Source organism: Gallus gallus, chromosome 2 (assembly GCF_016699485.2).
Source record: "Gallus gallus isolate bGalGal1 chromosome 2, bGalGal1.mat.broiler.GRCg7b, whole genome shotgun sequence".
In the NCBI taxonomy this organism is placed as follows: Eukaryota; Metazoa; Chordata; class Aves; order Galliformes; family Phasianidae; genus Gallus; species Gallus gallus.
The window spans coordinates 24,061,533-24,083,144 of record NC_052533.1 but is presented as its reverse complement, the minus strand read 5'-3'; the positions used below and the strand labels follow the sequence as shown (position 1 = coordinate 24,083,144).

The following is a 21,612-nucleotide window of genomic DNA, read 5'->3' as shown; positions in this document are numbered from 1 at the left end:
CAGCTCTTTCTCCCACAGCTCAGGGGTGGGACAGAGAGAAGAGGCTGGTGGTGCACTCAACCTTATGGAAGAGTGTAGTTTCAGGTGGTTGAAGAGGACTCACTACAAAGCCCATGGAAGTCACTCTGTTCTCATCTCCACTGGGCTTTGTCAGACTTAATCAGGTTTTAAGTTCCTTTGCTGTAGGTTCCTTTTGCTATTTGTAGTGCCTACATTAATATATATATATATTTTAGTTGGAAATTACCATTTTTCCACTTCCTATTGTTTGATTTTCTTGAGCTGGAATTTTTATTGTAGGCCCTAACTAAGGAGTATTTACAAGGCACACAGCTGAAGGAGTGAGTTATGTTGTACTTAAAATGTAGCCTATGTGTGATAACTAATCAAATGAAATTATAATGCTATAATCACAGGGCACTTTAATTTTCATATGTTAACAAGTGAAGATTGTAAGGAGCCCGATCTCATCAGAAGGAGTTTGAGAATTAGTCTTTATACTGACTGAGGTTTTCCTGACTGTTATCTCACATCAAGTTAAAAGGCACTTTTCTCTAACAAAGACAAATCTGGAGTCCAACCAAACCTAGCTTTTAAAAGTGGTGACTTGTTTCTAAATTAATCCAAACAGTGTCTCCTGTGTAAATTCAGGAGATGGGGTGGGAGGGAAAGAAGAAGCTGATGAGCATCTGAGTGCTGTGCAGGAGACAGGCATGTCAATGGTACTGTAGCTCTTCTGGGCATATCTTCATTCCTCTGGAAAAGCAGAGTAGTTGCTATGAGGAAGACAACTTTTCTTTTGTTTGTGGACAAAACAGGCTGCCTTCTTCATACAGATTCCTTTCTTTGAGGCTCAGGGGAAAAAGGCCAACAGAAAACAGGAAGGTAATCTCCATCAACACGTGACTTCTGCTTTAGGCAGTGCAAGTAGGAAGCATCCTAAATAAGAGACATTCAGTAGTGGGACAGTACCTCACTCTGAACTGATTGACTTTTCCTCCCAGTTGACTTGAGAGCAGAATTTTGTGTCTGGAGAATGCTGGCTGACAAGATCCAAGCCTGTTGTAATGGATCTTGAAGACATGAATGAACAATGCTGTCCTGGGGGCACTGTCTCAAATTTCTTGGAGAAAATTCTCATCAGATGTTAGAGCCTGAAGATTTGAATTTTAAGAATTTGTGGTTAACTGGGGTCAGTTTTTCTGTTTGTAAGTTAAATACAACTTGTTCTTTAACCACTGATTCCAGGGTTCAGTGGATGATTTCTTCTTAAAGATGAAACAGTTGACTTTGTTGAGATGTGAAGAGGTCTGCAGTGTCATCTATGCTCACTCCATGATTCCTAGCCTCCTCGCTTTAGAAGAAGCAATCACTGCAGGTAGTACCAACAGCAGTGAGTTTGGGTGTCTGGCTTGTGCAGCAGGACATTTGCCTCTTTCACTGACTCAGAACCACTTTTTCTTGTGATTCTGGCCTCCATTAACTTAGAGACAAGAAGCTGTCAGAAAGTTTCTCAGCCATTCTGTCCTGGCTCTCACTTCTTCCCTGCTTCCTTGGCTGAAAGTGGGGAATTTTGTCCTGGCTGGTTTCCCCAGGCCAGCAGAGCTGTTGTGCTTGACTGTCATAGACTGAGCCAGAACTCAGGCTTTGCAGGAAGCAAGACTTCATGGCCCCAAGGATTTGGCTCCCACTTTGCTTGTGGTGCTGAGGTGAGCTGGAAGACAGCTCCTAGGCCTTGAGGGGAGCTGGCTCCAAGGAGGTAGCTTCCAGCTTCTTCTACAGGCAGGCCTGCACAAAGCTGTGCTGCTTTCCTTGCCTCCAGGCCCTGGTCACGCCTGGGAACTGGCTTCCAGCTCTGCCGCTCACAGACAGACAGGAGCCGAGAGTTTGGGTTCCCGGTCTTCTGCAAAGTGTGAAGGGAGCAGGAAGGCACCTCTTGGCCCTATCTGTGGGTAGGGAGTGTCTCCTGGGAACCAGCTCTCTGTGCCTGCAGGAGCAAGCAGGAGATGAGAGCTGGATCCTGGCTGACGTTGCTGGGGGGCTCATGCAGATATTAGGAAGGTATACCGCAGCTGGGAACCTCTGACTTTGAGCTTGTCTTTGGGAGATGTGTTTGCCATTTGTTTTTGGCTGAGATGACTTCTGCTCTTGCACTGAAGTGGGCTTCATTGTGGGAGAGACCTGTCTAAAAGACAAGTGTACTTCCTCAGATCTTGTTGCTGTTTTTGTGAGTTAAAATATGTACAGTCCAATTCCAGCAACATATTGTCCTTATAGCTGATTATACAAATTGAAGTGGTCCAAACAGTATTGACCAAAAATGCAATGTACTACCAGAAAATCTGCTAAGCCCATAATAACTGATAGTTCAGTTAGAGTTGCTAGGCTAAAGTATCAACCTTGCATTAAGGAGTGGTTTAACAAACTTTTTCACCCTGCACCTCATAACAAAGCAGGGACTGTTGAAGTCTGCTTTTTGTTGAAGGTTGTGATAGGATTGTATTCTATCTGCCACGTCCCTCCATCCCCTGACCTGCATGCAACTATTCCTGTAAGGTAACTGCAGAAAAGTGGATCTTGAAATGCTGGTGTTTTAGTAAACTGCTTTGTTTAAATGTGGAGAACTCTTAGAATAATACAGAAGTCTGAATTGTAGTGACACAAAGCATTTGTTGTTAGCAGTTAGAAAAGATTATGTTGAATATTGGTTAGCTTTAGTCATCTTTTTATAAACTGTCTTTTAATCCTTTCTTGCTTCACTTTGAAAGATCTCGTTGAAATATCTAGGTTGAAATATCTAGTTGAGTCTCTTCTGATCGTATACTGTGCAACTCCACAAATACGACTATTCAAGAGATTGTATTTATGAAGGTTTCAAAACTTTCCATTTACTATGATTTTGGTTAGTAAAGAAAATTAGGTTTACTTTGCAATATGTTACTGATTCATATGAACAATATTGCTTTCAGGATAAAAAATAATGTGACTGTTTTTCTTGTGTAAATATATGCTCACCTCTATTACTATTTTATTATTAAATTAACATTTTTCTTTTCTTCCCAGAGGATGCTAAGCAAGTTTTTGGCCAGACCACGATTCATCAGCACATTCCATTTAACTGGAATTCAGAGTTCGTACAGCTGCATTTTGGAAAGGATAGAAAAAGACACCTAACGTATCCCGAGTTCACCCAGTTTTTACTGGTGGGTCTAGTACAATAAAGTTTGTCAAAATTAAAATGATTCAAAGATTGCAAAATACTGTGCTGGTAGGAAAGCTGCAAGAAAGACCATGTGGGCTTTTACAGTTGAAGTGCCAGATTTTAATATTGTTGATAAGTAGGGTAAGGTAGTGGTAAAGCAGCTGATTTTCACCAGCTGTTTCCTTTTTTTTTTTTTTTTTAATTAACTGTCAGCGTGCAGAAAGTCATGTAGATGGAGACATGAAATCAAAAACTCATACCTCAGATTTTGAAAATTTCCTATATTGAATGAGTCAAAGTACAGTAAATAACAGTATTGAACATTTTAGCCCCACTTGCCGGACTGATATTAAGAAATACATCTGTAAATAGCATATTTACTAAATTAGTATTTAATTCAGTGTTGATGTCGAATACGATAATGTTTTGCTGTAAGCCCTTTCCACACACTTGTTTCCTTGTGACCTATTTTGAATTTGAGAAAGGGAAGTGCTACTTAGTTTTGCTTGTGTATATAAAGAATAAAATACAATCTTTCTTTTACAAGGAATTTTTGCCTATTCACACTTGGTGCTACTCTGTTAGAGAAAGCAAAATATTGTGCTAGTAAAAAAAATAAACAATTTATCTGCATTTCAGCACTACTGTCAGAAATACTCTGTAGTAGGAAAAGTGATTCTTGAAGTGGTGAAATATGTGAGATTCTTATTTGTATTCCTTCTGAATACTTAATGCCTATATTAGTATTTACACTGGAGAGTTTTAAAATGGGAAACTGCTTGAAGACTGCAAGGTTTCTTTTTTTCTTGTTTACACAAGTGTGTTAGTTCACAGTAGGTGGTGGTATCATTTTGATGAGGAATAATTAAGCTAATGCTATTGAGACAAATGTTCCAAATTGACTTTGTAGAACAGAGCCTAATTAACTTTGTATGAAGAGGACGTCAGGTGTCACATGATTAAGTTGGATTTCCTTAAGTTTTGTATTGTCTGCTGCAACTCCAAAGTAGCCAAGAGGTAGACCAATTCTGTGGCACAACAGTAGACTAGAACCTGTTTGGGATAAAACAGTGAATATGTTGCTTTTTCAAAATAATAATAATAATAATAATGCCTGTGATCTCATGATTTGGTGTTCCAGTACCTCTTTCCATACATCATGAGCCTTGGACATGTATCTTGATTTTGATGAATTACTATCAGCCTTAACACACACACACACGCACGCACGCATGCACATCACTGGGTTGGAACACATCAATGGTCTTCTTGAGCCAGACAGACCTGTTGGTCATGCTCCCCATATGACAGAAAGAGGAAGGGTGAGCATAAGCATGGAGAGTAAGACTGATAGAGGGTAAGACTGGTAGTTCTGGATATCCTCTAGAGAGGTGAGCTGCACTGAGGAAAAGTTCTAAGGCTGCTTGTAAAGTTGATCTCAGCACTAGTGTGGACATCAGGGACTTTCAAGCAAGTTAATTGTCTGAAAACTGCTGAACCAAAGCTGTCTGTTATCAGTACAGTTTGTTAGGATGCTCAGTCAGTCACAGATTGGGTACATCTATTTACTAATTTTCTAGAACTGAAACTTTGAAACACATTTCCTTACTGACTCTTGCTTTGCAGCATTATATTATACAGAGTGAAGTTTGGGCACAGAAATGACTCTCAGCATAAATTGGAGAGTTAATATACAGAGGTACATAAATCTTCCTTTAGCTTCTGTAAACTTCGGTACTCAGCCTTTCTTTCAGACATTCTGCGCGTACATGAGTCAGTCAGTCCCCTTGTTCTGCTGTCTAGACCTTGGACCTTAGACGGCAGGAGAACACAGTGGATAGCAGATTACCTCTCTGCATTCCTGATTTATGAATGCTCTTTACATTGCTCTTAATGTGGACCAGATGGTTCTGTAAGGCACTTCAGGTACTGCTTTGTAAGTACAATGTAATTTGCCACTTCTAATGAAACGATGCACACAGAGTCAAATTCATTCATTTTGGATCCTATTATGCCACATAAAGTTGTTACATATTCATTATCTGTAGCAGCATTTGGGCTAATCATTACCTCTGGCAAAGCTGAAACTACTTGGAAAGTAACATTACTGTATTTAATCCATGCACAAGACAGATCTCTTCTGGCTTTAAATAAGAAGAGTTTTTGATTGTGATTCTGGATATTTACATCCAGTCATGCCTTTTCTGTCTGCAGTAACAGTGAGGTGCCCAAAAGTATAGCCTCTGAGGTACTTAGCTCAGATATGCATAACAATCTATCTGCATCAACCCAGAGCTCAAGGTGTGCTGTTTTACCCTGCTTCTAATTTTGCTAGCTTAAAATTAGCTCAGATATCTGTGCTACATATCAGTCACATCTGTATCTGTTTGGATATAGTCATGTTCCATTATCACTTAAATGACAATTCTGCTTCATGAAGCGTAACATTGGCCCCTTTCCCAGCATGTGAAATCTATTCTGCAGAATGGATTTTAATGTATGCTTCTATGTGGACTTGCTAAATCAGTTTCCACTTTATCTGGGAATTTATTCATGCCCAGCATATTAGTTGATGAAGTAGTACTCTTTATAATTGGCACCTCAGGATCTGCTCCAGTAGAAAGGACTGCGCTGCATCTGATGCCTTGTAGATCCATTGGGATGGAACTCGAGCATAGTTTCTATCTAACTGGAAAGTAATGAAGTTTATAATGAGCTGTAGCTGAAAGCTCAGATGCAATGTCTAGATGGAAAATAATTTCACAAACGTTCTGGTGCCAGCATGCCTACCATGATGTGCAAATTAATTTTTCACAGTCCTGTTCGAGCTGAGGGAGTTTTGGACTTGCATCATCAAAGGAGAAACTGAACTTCTTGAGTATATCTAGGTTTACAAAAAATCTAGTCAGAGAAGCTTCTTTAGATTGTGTAATTCATAATGCAAAGCAATGAGGATTGTATTCTTTTTAAACGTAATCTGTCTCGGTAAGCAATATTGGACAGAAATAGGTGAACCAAATGTTTCTGGAGATTGCATAGCATCTCTAAGGTGGCATTTTTTATATTACTACATGTACACAGCATAGGTAGAGTTAAGAATATCTCATCAAATTTCCCTGATAAATTGCTAGTAGCTGCTGAGCCTCATTTTAAAGCACAGTTAGTCATGCTGTGAAGTGTCTTAACTTTCAGACTCAGAGTCGGATGGAATAGATAGCCTTTCTTTTGCGCTAAACACTTTAAGGGATTTATTGTGTTGTTATGCAATATATAGTTATTAGAGGAGTGACATCTGTCTGTTTTGTGACAGATTTTGTATGAGATATTTAGTTTTGAGACTGAGCCTTCTTTCTGTATAATGATCTGAATATTCTCAGATGTTACATCAGTGTGTTGTTCACGTCTTGGGAATATCATGTGACAGAAGGTCCTTAGGCTTCCTTCTGTGTGTGCAACTGGAACCAAACAGTGCTTCGCACAGCTCAAAATAACTGTAGTCTAAAAGACCCTGCCTTACCATGAAGGTGGGTTGAGCCTTCACTAGCCATATGTGGTCTGCTTACACCATTTCATTTCTGAACTAAAGGGAAGATATGGATAGAGAGCTCTAGAAGGCTGAACTCACCCTATTCAGACCTTTGTCTTGCTGTCTTCTTACAAGTAAGCACTGTGTCCTGGACCATGTCTTTGAGCATGTGGGATAATCCTCTCTAGTTAGTTCCACATGTACCAAGAGCATGGAAAGGAATCACATAAGCAAGAAGAGAAGGAGATGGTTTGACTTGTACTTGATTGTAGTACTAACAGCCTTTTTGTAACTAGCTGGGTGATGACAAGAAACGTACCCTTAACATATGTCTCTGGAATGTGAGCCCTGCTTTCCTTCTGTGGCTATGACATTACCCCCATCCTAGGTCCCACCAACAGGGAGATGTAGCTCCCAGCCTGCAGGCTGATGTGCACAGGTGGTAGCAGGCTGGACTTGTGTTCTGCAAGTGGTGCTCCAGGGCTTTTTATTGCATTTTAGTGCTGAATTTTGCCAGCATGGGACTGCCAGCAACTTCAGTGGTTAAAATAAATTGAATGAGAGAGAGAGAAGAAAGCAAAATTCAGTTTCTCATTTAATCCTTCTGGTAGATTCAATTTGTTTTTCTTTAATGATGCTACCTCTAGGTGACATTTTTTTTCTTCTTGTTGTTAATTTGCTCATATTTTTGTTCATCTGTTCCTATGTTTCCATCTACTAGGTAGCGAGTAGTTAGGAATGGAAGTTAATAGACTTAACTCCTCTTCAGAGCTCTGTGCTTCCTGAGTTAGCTGTCTGCCTTAAGCTGACAAGTTTTTTTGTGTTGCAATGCTCTTCCCACTGTAAACCTTCCAGAATTGCTTGCTTCCAAATTGTTGAAATTGTAGCCAGAATTGAAATGAGACAGGAGCTTACGTAGCTACATCCAGCTGGATAGCTCAGTTGTAACACATCCACATAGGGGGCTGTGATGTAAAGGAAGTATGACAGTATTGAGACTGTAACACTTTGAATTACAGCCCTCACAAGCATTTCTTATAAAGAGCAGAAATTTCTGAATAATTTTGTGAAGGAAGTGCATAGTTGAAACACTGATCAGTCCTTTCCAGTCTGTCCCCTTCCCCTTTACCTTCTGCTTAGGTTATTAGGTACTTTTCTTCATACCTTTCAGTTCAATATATAGTGTTTTAATTACGAGTTAAGACTGAAATTAGAGAAGCTGGAAGACTGAAATGAAAAGACAGAAAATGGTTTGAATGGCAACGTGCATTGCTGGCTGCAGAGGGGAGTGAGTGAGCAGAAGGCTGAGTGGTGACTGCAGACGTCCTGTGGATGTGGACCTATGCTTGTTGGATTTGCTTTTGGCCTTTCGCTCTAAGTTCTGTTGAATGTTGCTGTAAGAAAAATATCAACTTTCAGGAGACTGTATTCTGTGAATACATCATGCTTTTGGTTCTTGACTATTGCAAGCCTTGGCTTGACAGGACTTTGTGTGTATTTGCAAATACAGAGGAAGTAATAGGATAGCACCATTGTCCACTGCAAGACTTGGTTTAGTACTGCTGACATGCTTTTGCAGTGATTCCATTTCCTGAGTAACTGATTATGAAAATTCATTCAGACTAAGCCTGGAATTTTCAGTGAAGAAGCTTTTACAAGGCTTGAAATTAAAGAAGGGACATGGTAATGATTTGTTTTCTTCCACTTGGTAGAGAAATACGGATTGGTAAGTCAGACTGCATGACCAATATGTAATTCTGGTTTTAGCAAGCTTGTAGAACTAGACAAAACATTGATATGTATTATTAAGTTACCATCTGTGCAGGATTGTTCCTTTTAATTGAAAGATAAAATAAGAAAGTATTCTAACAGTAACTTATGAAGAAAGGGCAAAGGCCACAGTAGAAAAAGACACACATTTTTGGGAGATTTAAAGTCTTTTTTTCTGCCATCTTCTTTCTCAGCATTACATTTGAATCACGAACAGGTTATCAGGTGGTTGCAACAGATGATGCTTGTGTTAAGTCTCTGTATATTTCTGCTGCTGAAGTATGGAGAAGCAATCTTTACACAGTCATGATATGAAGAGTTAAATTATACCGCTATTGTCTTTTGTAGATAAATAAAAGTATTTTAGATGAGAATGCTTTTTGAGTGAGTACTTTCAGGATTAGTGGAAGTCATTGCGGAACTCTCTTATCATTGCATTGTCCTCATTCAAGCAGCAGTGAAGAGTTTTACAGAACGTATTTTGATTTGCAGTGACACACGCAATAAACTGGATAATGCATATCCTGGAACACTTTAATATTCACACATGGGAGATTACCTCTACTGATTTGTTGATACATGCCCTCCATTTCTCAGTTTGAACAGCATGACCTAACGCCCACAGAGCAGAGAAGTTGTGGCTGTTGTTTTTGGTACTGAGCTCAATGACAGAGGCCACTTATGCTACAAATGGAGAAGGCAGAGAGCTATACATACTGTGTCGGTTGAAAGGATTACGTGTGATCATGTTTTGTTAAGTGTGAGATATTCTGTAGGATTGCATCAAATAAATCTGTTATGGTAATAATTCTGAAGCTAACTTTTTTTTTCCATATATTTTCAGGAGATACAATTAGAACATGCAAAACAAGCTTTTGTGCAGCGAGACAATACTCAGGCTGGAAGAGTCACAGCTATGGACTTCAGGGACATTATGGTCACTATCCGACCACACATGCTGACACCATTTGTTGAAGAATGTCTAGTTGCTGTGAGTAGCTCTGGTAGCTTCATTGAGAAAACACAGAATAAAAGATAGAGATCCATTTTTTATGTGGTTTGACCACTGTAATCTGATACATCATACAGGTTACAGGTGCATTTTTTTAAGCTGAGCAAAAATTATCTACACATATAGAAGTTATCCCTCATTACAGAATATAAATTCTCAACTCCACTGGTATCTTGAGACAGAAGACAAAGCAAGTTGATGGGCTGTTGTGGGGCCTACAAACAGGCCCCACAAATGTGGACTGTGCCTGACTCTTTCTGGTCATTTTTTTATAGTGGGCTGTGTCAAATATGTTGGGTTAGAAGCAAACAACCCTTTGCGTCCCTTTTGGGATGTCATCCTCAAAGGACCTGCTTTGCAATTTCAGTTCTGAGTGTCCAAACACCTGTGACAGTGTAAGAACTGCAACATCACCCAAGGATATTCACTATGTATTGACTGATTGTTGGTACACTTTAGTGTATGCTTTTGTCAGCTTGAAATGCATTTTATTTTTTATTGGACGTTTTCTTGTTTTCTAGACCCTATTCTATTTCTGTTGTCCATTAAGCAAAATGTTTTTGTTTTTCTGTAATTTTTAGTAATTAATTTTCTGTTGTTTCTCACAAGTAAAGTCTCTAGTTTTCTTTTCTTTTCTTTTTTTAAGAATGATCTTCCAGCACATAGAAGATTTGTCTTTCATGAACTCTGTTTCTCACAGAGCGTGAACTCCTATTACAACTATCACGTTGTGCTACAACGTGATAGGCCAACTTAAATATTATTCACTAAAGGGGGGGAAAAAAAAAGGCACATTTGGATTTGACCACAGTTTCTCATCTTGGGAATTTGTAGCAAGTCTTTCCAAGTAATCTGAAGTCTGGCTTTATCCAGGTTTAAAGAAGTCTTTTCTTCTTTGATTCGTAAGAGAGAATTCCAGGGAGATATGTAAAGTGATGAGAACTGCAATCTGGGCAGAATATTGGAAGAAGCATACAGTAAAAAGCATAGCCAGAAGACTTATGGACTGACAATGATTTCTGATACCTTCTTCCTCTATTCTGTTCCCAATCTTGTTAGCAGCTTTCCTGGGTCATATACTCTCTCATAAAACATCAGATGAGATCTTTGATTCTGCTTCGGGGTCAATTAAATTTTGACAAGCTTAAGCATTGTTTTCAGAAATTTTGTAGTTCTTAGTTAAGTTCTTCGTTAACTTAGTGAATTGATCCAATTTCTTTTTCTGTGTGCAGGCCCAAGACCACTTCAAAATAAAGGCTTAAGTTCAGTTCTCATTTGAGAATGAGCAGCTATGCAAACCTTGTTGTTTCTATTTGGTTTGACTGCTGATATAAGCCTGAGAGCTTACTGCTATTTTTTCACAACTTGAATTGCATGTGAATTTAAATGTATGAGTTGACCTCTTTCAGAATATGTTTTGATTTTGTTGAGATTTTCTGTATAGTAATATGCTTTACATGTAGAAGTAGATTTCCTCATTACTAGAAATAAGCCAACTTATAAAACATTTCCAACTGAAACAGCACTGAAACTTGAACTTTGTAAATTACTACTGGTTATGTTGTTATAATCCTGCATATGTATTTGTTTAGGTTTGTAGGATGGGGAGAGTTTTACATTCTGGTCATGATTAGTTTCAGTAACATAAGAATCTCTCATAGTTTTCTTTATTTTACTTTATTTAAAAAATATCCTTTTCTACCCTCACTCTTGTAAAAATAACTTTGTTTGAAAATATTTATTTTAAGATTTTTCTTAATTTAATAACACTCTTTTCTGCTTTTACTTTCTCTGTTGTAGGCTGCTGGTGGTACCACTTCTCATCAGGTCAGCTTTTCCTATTTTAATGGATTTAATTCTCTCCTTAACAACATGGAGCTCATTAGAAAGATCTACAGTACTCTGGCTGGAAATAGAAAAGATGTGGAAGTCACTAAGGGTTTGTATAAATGTTTGCAATCTGGAAATTTCCTTGGGCATTTGCTTTGGGCGGGTGGAGGGGAAGAACCTCCTCTGTATGCTTTTAAATCAATGGGAGAGAGAGAAAGCCTGCTTTGTTAGTATTCCTCGGTACACCATTCAGTTTTGTACACTCCTGTTGGAGTCCACCCTCCAGGTTTTTCATTTTGTTTCAATCAGAAAAAGGTCCCAGTAAACTGCCAGTGGGGGCAGGGTGAGGAAAGTATGTAAAGATATTTAAAAGTTTAAGAAAACTTCCTAGGACTCCTGCCAAATTGGCTGCCTATTAAAGTGACCTTCAAGGGTAGTTGAAGAATTCCATAAACTTGTATTGGCAGCACAGTAAGCTGATCGACAAGCTTGGAACAAGATGTTATCTGCTATATCTAACCTCTTTATAGAGAATTCCCTGTGCAGTGCCAGAGTTTCATTAATGTGGCCTACTGGGACTATGCATAAAATGTTCCACATCTCTTAACTCTTGATTTTTTTTCTTTGCTTTTTTTTCCCTGTGACCCACAACTGATTGATACCGTATGTCAAATATCCTCAATCCTGCTGATAGTACTAAGCTTCAAGACCTGAGAGTAGTACTTGTTTACATGGTGGATATACCATTTCAAACATACATTTATGTAGTGGCAGGAACACTTCTGTGGTGGGTCACTTCTTTTGCTTCCCTTTCCCTTTTTCTTTCCCACCATTACCATCTTCTGCTTAACACAAAGTATGTGTAAGGACTCTGGATTACTTGTATCTGGTTTGATAATTTTTGTTTCTTTTCTGTATTTCTGTTCTCTTGCAGAGGAGTTTGTTCTGGCAGCTCAGAAATTTGGTCAGGTTACACCCATGGAAGTAGACATCTTGTTTCAGTTAGCAGATTTATATGAGCCACGGGGGTAAGTGAAGAATTATCTATTCTTCCCTTTTTCTTTTCCTCCTCTCGTGTTTTCTGAAGGAGTGGGAGGTGGTGGTGGGGAACAGAAGGGTGTGGTGTAGTGGTCAAATGCAGATAACTCCTTGTGACCCAAAAGCCCATCTCTTAGCAGTTGCTAAGCTGAATTAATTTCCTCAGGCGTATGACATTAGCTGACATTGAAAGAATTGCTCCTCTGGAGGAAGGAACGTTGCCCTACAACCTGGCTGAGGCTCAGAGACAGGTAAGAATAGGAACCAGTAAAATGCTATTACATATTGTGTTCTGTTTCCGGTGTTAGAGAGGAAGCCTACCTCTTTCTGTGTTTTTTATCTCGTCTCTGTGCCATTTTCTGTTGGGATGCATTTTGACAGGTTAAATGTAGTTTACTTTGGAAAGATAAAAATGTATGAGTGTAATCCAGCCATTCAGTAAATATTAGATGTATACCTAATTAAATTGTTTATGTTTCACGATTCTGTTGCTCTGTGTTCTTTTTAATGAGGAAAGACTTCCTGCTTTGAGTATCGATAGTAAATTCAGCATTTAACATATTAAATGGCAACCCTTGTTCTGAAAATGCACACAGGTCCAAGGTTTCAGGGTATTCTCTGCTTTGCTCAGTGCTCTGCTGAGTATCAAAATAGGAGGGATTATGTTTAATATACCATCAGTTTAAGTAAAATCATTAATATTCACTGTATAACCAAAACCCGAAGGATATTGACTTTCTCTTGGTGGTCTAACCAAATGAACTTTTGTTCTGTTAGGGGCAAAAAGAAATAGGAGTGTTCTTTGAAGGTCAAACTTAACGAGTTTTTAGTTTTCGTGTCATTGTAGCATATGTTATATTTTTAATGATACAAGTTTCTATATAGATAGATTTAAAACTAACCATCTCTGTTTCTCTCTTTCTCTGGCTCTATTTTAAGACAATCTTGACTTTGTGTCTTGTGAAACCATGGGGTTTTTTTTGTTGGTTTTTTTTCCTACTCTTGGTCTGTGTGGAGACGCCAGTTTGACCACAATGGGTTGATGCAAGCTACATTTTTAGGGCTACCAGGCTGTAAGCCAGGCCTGTGTGTGTATGTGTATACACATGCATCTCCCTTGCTTCTCTTTCTTCTTCTCCTCCTTCCCCTATACTTGGACACCCCCTCCGCGACTCTAAGACGGTATCTAGGATGGTGGTTTTTTGTGTGTTTGAGCGGTGACTGAATGTTGACTATGCTGGGGTGAATTCAGATGAGTAGACTCGTAAAAGCTGACCGTCTATTCCTAGAAGACTCCTAAAGGAGTTAAAAGCTTGGTCTGAATATCAAGTAACATAAGTTACAATAGATGGCAGTAAAATGCAGTTGTGAAAGGGAAGCCTTCTTCCATTTTTGCTTTGGAGACGCTGTCTTTGCTCATATAATTGATGCCATTTTAAGAGGCTAGGACAAACGAACCTTCTTAAAATCTTTCCATTTCTTCTGCTTATCCACCTCTACCTTTTCATTTTCCCATGCAGTTCCTTTTTAATGTCATCAGCTTGGTGCTGAAAACGAAAAGATTTTCAGCTACACTGTTAGTCTCACCTAATTTTTTTGCCACCTCCAGCTGCACTGGAGCATAAGATAAAGCCTAAACATGTTCTCAGGAAAAAAAATCTCTATTTCTGTTTTATCCTTTTGCTCTTAGTATCAAAATAAAGTGGGATTCTAAAACTGTTTTTTTGTAGGAGACATAAGGCCTCTGCATAACTTCTGTTACACTCATTATTTTCCTTCATTACCTGGCAATTTTAAATTTGGAGCACTTCTGAAATTTGTTTTTCATTAACTTGAATCTAAACTCGTGGACTGTGAGCAAATGAAATTGTAGGGGTGCTTTATGAAACCTTATTGTCCTCTAGCAAATGCTTGCATACGTGCTTTGATAGTCTGAGAAGTAATAGGGATACCTATTTTTTCCATGCTAGAAAGAAATTCCAAACTGAAGTTGCTTTTAGCTGTAGAAAATTAATGACATAAAGCGTAATTTGTGCCCTTTTATATATGAACTGGAGTTCTCGATTTTGGAGTTGCATAATTTCTTGTACCATCAGTCTTTCTTGTTTTTTTTCTGTCCCAAACTGAAGAGGCTATGTTATATGATGCTTAGAAATGTGTGAATAAGACATTTTATTATAAAGGCAAATTCTCCAGTGCGTTCTGGGATTTCTACTAGGTATTGATACACTTTCTCATCCTGAGATATTCTCTTAAGAAATGCAATACTCTGATTATTTTACTTGTCCTCCCTTTTATTTAAATCCTGTCTTGACAGAAAGCTCCAGGTGATGTGTCTCGACCAGTCCTCATCCAGATTGCAGAATCAGCGTACAGGTTCGCCCTTGGTTCAGTTGCTGGAGGTTAGTCATGGCTGAGCAAAGGAGTATTCATCTCCACTGCTTTTCCTCTCATACTTCTTCCCCTTTCCCACTTCTTTACCTTCTTTGTGGAAAACTTTCCCATCTTTCCCTTGAAATCCCTTTCTAATCAGTGGCATGACTAAGATGGCAGTGGAATAGGTCATCTGGTCTACAGTAGTTTTGGAATTTATGAGCAATTGGAGTTTGCAGGTGGTATTTCTACTTAATTTGTCACCAAAGCAGTTTCAGAAGAATCAGGTTAATAATGAAATAGAGTCAAGAAGTGCTTTTGGTTGAAATTATATGTGGTAGTTAGTTGTATCCAGAACATAATATGGAGAAAAAAGATACGTCTGAGCATTGAGATATAGATGTGGAAGATGATAGTTGCAATCAAACACCACAAATGCAAAATCATTGTTTTCATATAGCTTGATCTGTATTTGCAGCTGTTGGAGCCACTGCAGTCTACCCAATTGATTTGGTAAAAACTCGTATGCAAAACCAGCGCTCTACAGGCTCTTTTGTGGGAGAACTTATGTATAAAAACAGCTTTGATTGCTTCAAGAAAGTGCTTCGTTATGAAGGTTTCTTTGGGCTTTATAGAGGTAAGTTTGAAAGGTGGCATATACTATTAGTAAGATATTAAGAAGAATTAAGGAAAACTCTGAATTTTTAAGCCGATTTTGTTAAGACTTCAGTTTTGTCTGATTTGTACTTTTGCTTTATTTAAACTCTTGCATTGATTTGTATTCTCATTCTATCTGGACCGTTGTGAACTTACTGATAATTAAAACCTTACTGTAATGAGAACACTTCTGAAAGACCTTTCCATCTGCAATAGGGCAAGAACAGCGATTTCCTACAGCAAAAAGTATTCTTTTAGTCAAGTTTTCATCTCCTTAGCAGTCCTTAGCAGCAAGAAAATTTTGTCTTGTTTTGTAGGAAGACAAGTCATCCTCTTTTTGTTTGTTTTTGTTTTAATGCCTTTCTCTTCTATTTTCTTTCTATTAATATAGAGAAAATATAGTACCTTGTTATTAACTACATCTCCTTTTTGATATTTTATGTGACAAATCGGGTGTCTCTGAACCATTTCCATGTGCTTCACTGATCATTGGAAATTGACAAAGTTTTGCGTATTCCTCTTCCAAGCTCAGCGTTGAGTCAGCCAGAGAGATGAGCTGGGATCAACTTAGCTCAATATATGTAACCATTACTCCCAAGCTGTGAAATTAATTGTTCCAAGCTCCCTCTATAGTAAATGGACAAAGCTCCGAAAGCTTATTTGCTCTGTCCAAGGTCTAAATCATCCTCATTTTGGACATTTTAAATAAGTACCTACAGTCAGATGATGGTTGGTTGGTTGTTTTTTTTTAAAGTTTTTCCCTTGTCACAATTATGCCATCAATGATGTAAGTTTGAGTAAGGCAGAGGTAGTTAAAAGAATCATTAACTACTGCACAAGAGTTCTTCTCTGTCAAAGAAATAAATTGACTTATACTTCTAGTATCTGAATTATTGAGATATTTTCCTCCTGTCTGCGATGTTTGTTGGGGTGGATTTGAAATTTGCATTATTTATTTCATTTTTAGCAATCTAGCTTTAAAACTTCTTTTAGACTTTTCAAAGTAAGATGTATATGGTAAAGAAAATGAATTTCCAAGAACAGTTGAGTCAGGAATGAAGAATGGAAGATGTCAGTAAAACATACTAGGGTCTGAGAAAGCTATATGCACCTGAAAAGCAGCAATAACAACAACAAAAAACACAATCAGTTTTATAAGACGAAGTGTGAAGCAACACTAGAAGTAAGTGGTGTGATACCTCGACACTCTGTAAGGTATGATCTGAGTTGCTGTAAGTTGGCTTCTCCACAAAATACAAACTTCGTAATTATTTCAGCACAATTGGACACAGGAAGAGTCTGTTACTATTAACTGTGATGGAGGCAATTTTTTGAGTAGGCTTAGTAATTTAATAAGGAGTATTGACATGGTTTCTATTTTGTAAGGGTTTGTAGCAGTCATGATCATAAAAGAAAAAAATACAGCAAAAGAACAGAATGTATTCCCTGCAAATGTATTCCATCTTCCATTATTTTGGAAGGATAAACATGCAGAATTCCACAGCTCTTCACTCCTGTCTTATATAAATTCTGAAGTATAGTGATTTTTCACCTGGAAAAAAAAGTCATAAATGGCAAAATGTGGATACTTGACTCCATGTGTTTGTCATATTTTTGAGATAATTTTTCATTGCCAAATTCAGTGAACTTTTGAAGTTTCCATCTGTATTACTTATCTTTCCATTCTCTGTCCCCTTTACTACTTTTCAGTCTTCCGAGGAGTACTGAATAGTGAAATCCCAGACAGTTTGGTACAGCTGAACTTCTAAACTTTGGGCAATAATCTCATTTCTGGATTATATAAGAGAAATTTTGCAATAGGAAAGAGCACCATTTCAGAAGCTAACTGAGACCTGCATTTGTACACATTCTCTACTTAAAGGGCAACCTGATTCAGCCTCTCTTTTAAAAGAGTAAAATGGTGAAAGAGCCTTAAAAAATGTGACGCTTCCTCTGTGCATTCCCATAATTGCCTGATTTCCATTGCATGATTTTTGAGGAGATCACAGTGGGGAAAGTTGAGCAGCCAAGTACAGAACGAAGGTTTCCTGTTAAGCTCGAGAGGACAAGAAAATTTGAAAGAAACATTTTATAGTTAGATTAGTGTATTCATCCAATGTTGTGCAGTAAAGTTAAGGCGAGAGTCATCTTATTCTGATCTTAAATGCTTTGCTAGGTGAGACAAATTAGTAAACCACCTCTTGCTGCTCACAGGTATTCTTTCTTATATAGTGTTACATTTTTTTTTATCCTGATGGAGAATGGAGCAGTATTTGATAGAATTCTTCTACTTAACAGAACAGTGATGCAAATTTTTAAACAACAACAACAAACCTGGAAACATTTGGAGTGGTGGTCTGTTTGCCATACCACACTGCAAGAAAGCAAGCAGAAATTACAAACCCTACTCTGAACTGAGCCATTTCAAAGGATATTTTTAATACAAGATGCATAGTTCCATCCACTGAAGTGAACTGATTTATTTCTTTGTATTGCGATTTTATTCCAAACTTGAAAAGGGCAAAACCACCATGTTCTAAACCACTATCTCAGATAAGGATAAATTACACCATCTTGTGGATGTAAAGAGAGCACGGAATTCTGTTTAAAGCGAATTTGGTTCTGAGGATAATCAACACTTCCACTGAGAAGATGCTTTGATTTTTAAAAGGCAAATATGATACAAACCTCTGTAGGACCATTAATTTTATAGTATCTACTATTTGAATGCTGTGTTGTTAGGATCTTTTGTTTTTTTCTGAGATAAAATTTTTGTCTGTCTCTTTCTCAGCATGGCTTGAAACAATTCTCACCTTAGATACCTATACTTTACTGTTGTGGTTACGTTTGTACCTGAAATATGTATTCAGAAATTCACAGGTATTTTTATATATGGAAATATAAGAAAATGTTGGAATCTCTGATCAGTCAACATCTCTTCCAATTGGTGAAGTCATTTATATTTCTTAATAATATTTTAATCGTATGTCCACCCTAAGGAGTCACAGAACGTTTAACAGTCTGAACCAGTGAGATTAAGAGATTATTTCATCTACCCTAGGTGGAACTTCTATGGGAAATTTAAGTACCAGAGAAAAAATGCAGCTCACTGAATTGTTGAGTAGTCATGCATTTTAGTTAATGCCACTTCACCTAAAGTCTGAGAAAAGGGAATGCTGTAGAAGATTCTGTTATCTACGGTCATCAGCTATTGAGAAATGTGTTAGTTTTGTTTCTTCAGATGATGCTTCTAGTGCTGCACTGACTAAGACTTGTAATCTTAGATTTTAAAATTCATTCATTCATCATCCAATTTAATTATTATTGATGGATTCTCATGCAAATCCTACAAGACCATGGCAAATACCTTCTTCTGGAATATGCAGTGGAGTATCATTTTTGTAGAATGGAATTGCAAGTCTTCTCCTATTGTAATGTTTTGTCACAGCACAAAATATTCCTGAAAGAAATACCCAGTTTGCAGTCTCATTGAGCTGTGCTTAAATGTCAACTGGAATTTAATTGTCTAATTTCTTGTATGAATCCTGTAATAGAAAAATTTGGCAGTATTCTGTTCACACTTTTACGCTTCATGTCCAAATAGTTTCAAATATTTAACCTATAATGAGAAACTCCTTCATACAGTAGGTTTTTCTATCGTGATGGGAAAATCTCATCTATTACACAGTGTGAAACTGAAGTTTCACTGTTAGAAGTCTGAAGAATGCTTTGGCCGAGTAAGACTTCTGCTCAATACCATCACCACAAATGGGCTGGATGAGCTTTTGCGTGTGTGCAGTTTGGCTGTACTTAGGCTGTTTTCAAAAAGTAACTTGTTTGATCTTGCAAACTCCGAATGCAGCTTCTGATGCACTGTCTCACATATAACTTCACCCTTCCACGGAGTCATTGTGTGATGGTGTGTCAGATATGAAGTAGTGTGTGGTAATTGCTACACAAGAGCTTTGGATATATGAAAAAGGGTTGTATAATCTGTTTGCTGTATACTATACTAGCAGGCTGCCTATGTGCAAAATGTTATTCTATAATAAAAGCATACATTCTTTAAGACACTGTCAGATAATTCTAAGCCTGTCCTATATCTGTGCATGTGTCATATTGCTGAGCTGTTAATGCATAGTAATACTGAAAAATCCCCACCATGTGAAGATAACCCCAAGAGAAAAATAGCGTTTTCATGTGTGTCGCTTGATATGCTTTCTTTCTTCCAAAACTTATCTTTTTTATCATGCTCTGAACTCTTTCAACAGTGTTTCAGGGCTCTCATCGAAAGGGTAAATAATAAAAAGAATTTAGTTAGGATAATTGGACCACAAAGGTACCACTCAGAAACAGCTTTATTACATAGGTATAAAAGCAAACAGAGTCCCTCTTCCTCCCTGTGCAGCTGGCGACAGCATCTTTTTAATCACTGAAGATACAAATTCATTAGCCAGAATGTCTATACAAAGCCACATATGTCCTACAGATGTAAATTTAGATTAATATAAGAGTTATGGAGATAATTTGGTTCGTATAAGGTTTAAGCTGCCAAGATATCCTGTACACCATATATCCTAGTCTTTTATCCGTAGTGCTGCAGAAAATGTAATATTTAATTATACAATTCTGACTGTCTTCACGGTTTTTCAGTGAAGTCTCTGTAACCACAAGCCAACTGGTGCTATTCTTTGCCATCTTTTCCTTGCTAAGATTATCACTGGTAACGAATAAAGCTGATAGATGGTACCAGAATGAAAGAATACACCAATGCGTGTTCATTTATCTTCCTTATTCTGATGTTTAGCTCTTTGGGAAAATGCTTTTCTGCAAATGAGCTCTCAGAAGTGGGATGGTAGTTGCTGTCTCTTTCTCCAAAATATTTGAAGAACTGTAAATGTCAGACTCTGTAGAAAGTACCCAGAGGTGCTGTCACAGGTGCTAAAGCGAAGGGGGCTGCATCTAGCCTGTGTGATTTGAATAGTGCCCTAGTTTGTTATCCTCGCCAACGCTTACAACACCGTTCTAGCCCCAGGCTTATGTGGTAAGCTCTGTGTGTTTTTAGGTTGCGTAGCCCAAACAAGATACTGTCTGTTCACTTCAGGCAAGTGAAACCAGAAGTCAGATTCCTGCTTTCATTTCTATACTGCATCACTTCTAACAAAATAAAACAGGAAATTCCATACCTGGGAAGAAGGTAGCATAGTTTGTTCTAAGCACCGGTGAGTTAGCTGGGCAGCGTGCTCAAGAATGCAGTCGTACATGCTCAGATGTCTTACATCATTTTGATTCCTGTCCCCTTGGGTTCTACCTTCTAATACCATTGTTTTTGTTGCCAGAAAAAAAAGAAGTTCTGCAGTCATGATTTTTGAAACAGATATATCTTGTATCTTACCGAATTTATTAGAAAGTCTTCACGCATTTTCGTGTGGAGATGCAGAAAATAAATGTAAGTGTAGGACAGATACTGAAACATAGTTGGCAGATCTGTGTTGGTGTTTAAGTGTAACGTGAGCTAATATGGATTTAAAAACGCTAAAGTAACTATAGTATATGTAGGAAGTTATTCTGACTTGAAGTGGTAGCACAGAGTTTGTTCTCAAAATGGAATGTTTAAGTACTCTCATTAAATATAATAACACAAAATTGCTGTAAAAATTGCCCGCTTCTCGGTGGTGATCTCTACATACATTTGTTGATTTGTTTAGTTAATACCAAGTTACTTGATGCACTGAATTCTCTTTTTCTACCTTACAGGTCTGTTACCACAGCTATTAGGAGTAGCACCAGAGAAGGCCATAAAACTTACTGTAAGTTTGCAAATGGATTATTCTTGCATTCCTTCATATTTTAAAGTCTGTCTAATTACAGTTAGCTTGTTAAGGATTTTTATTCTTTATGTGTCAGCTACATGATAAAGCGCATTCTATCATTTTTGCTTGATAGAAACTTCACTGCACAAAGCAACTGTTTATATCTCACTTGTGAACGCTGCAAGTGGCATACAAGTCACATGTTTCTAAGCGTATTTTAAGAATCTTACTGAAAACTTATTTTTGGATTGGCTCCAAAATATAACAAGCTTATTCAACTTCGTCATCTGTCTGCTTGTTTGTAACTAGTGCAGGGCTTTGGTTTCACCTCTTAGCAAAAATGAGTAATTATTTATTGAGATTGGAGGGCTTTTGTTTCTGTTTCTTCACA

The 21,612-nt window shown here is 37.8% G+C and overlaps 1 protein-coding gene across 9 annotated transcripts in view; it reads left to right on the top strand.

Annotated features, from left to right (window-relative positions):
• Positions 1-21,612, top strand: part of SLC25A13 (solute carrier family 25 member 13) — a 93,875-nt gene that overhangs the window by 42,485 nt on the left and 29,778 nt on the right. For all 9 annotated transcript variants that reach the window (NM_001012949.3, XM_046925896.1, XM_046925889.1 and 6 more), the window contains 8 exons: positions 3,064-3,203; positions 9,343-9,489; positions 11,311-11,449; positions 12,275-12,368; positions 12,545-12,629; positions 14,696-14,780; positions 15,230-15,388; positions 21,166-21,218. In NM_001012949.3, coding sequence (NP_001012967.2) covers positions 3,064-3,203; positions 9,343-9,489; positions 11,311-11,449; positions 12,275-12,368; positions 12,545-12,629; positions 14,696-14,780; positions 15,230-15,388; positions 21,166-21,218 — 902 coding nt within the window. The remainder of the gene's footprint in view (positions 1-3,063; positions 3,204-9,342; positions 9,490-11,310; positions 11,450-12,274; positions 12,369-12,544; positions 12,630-14,695; positions 14,781-15,229; positions 15,389-21,165; positions 21,219-21,612) is intronic.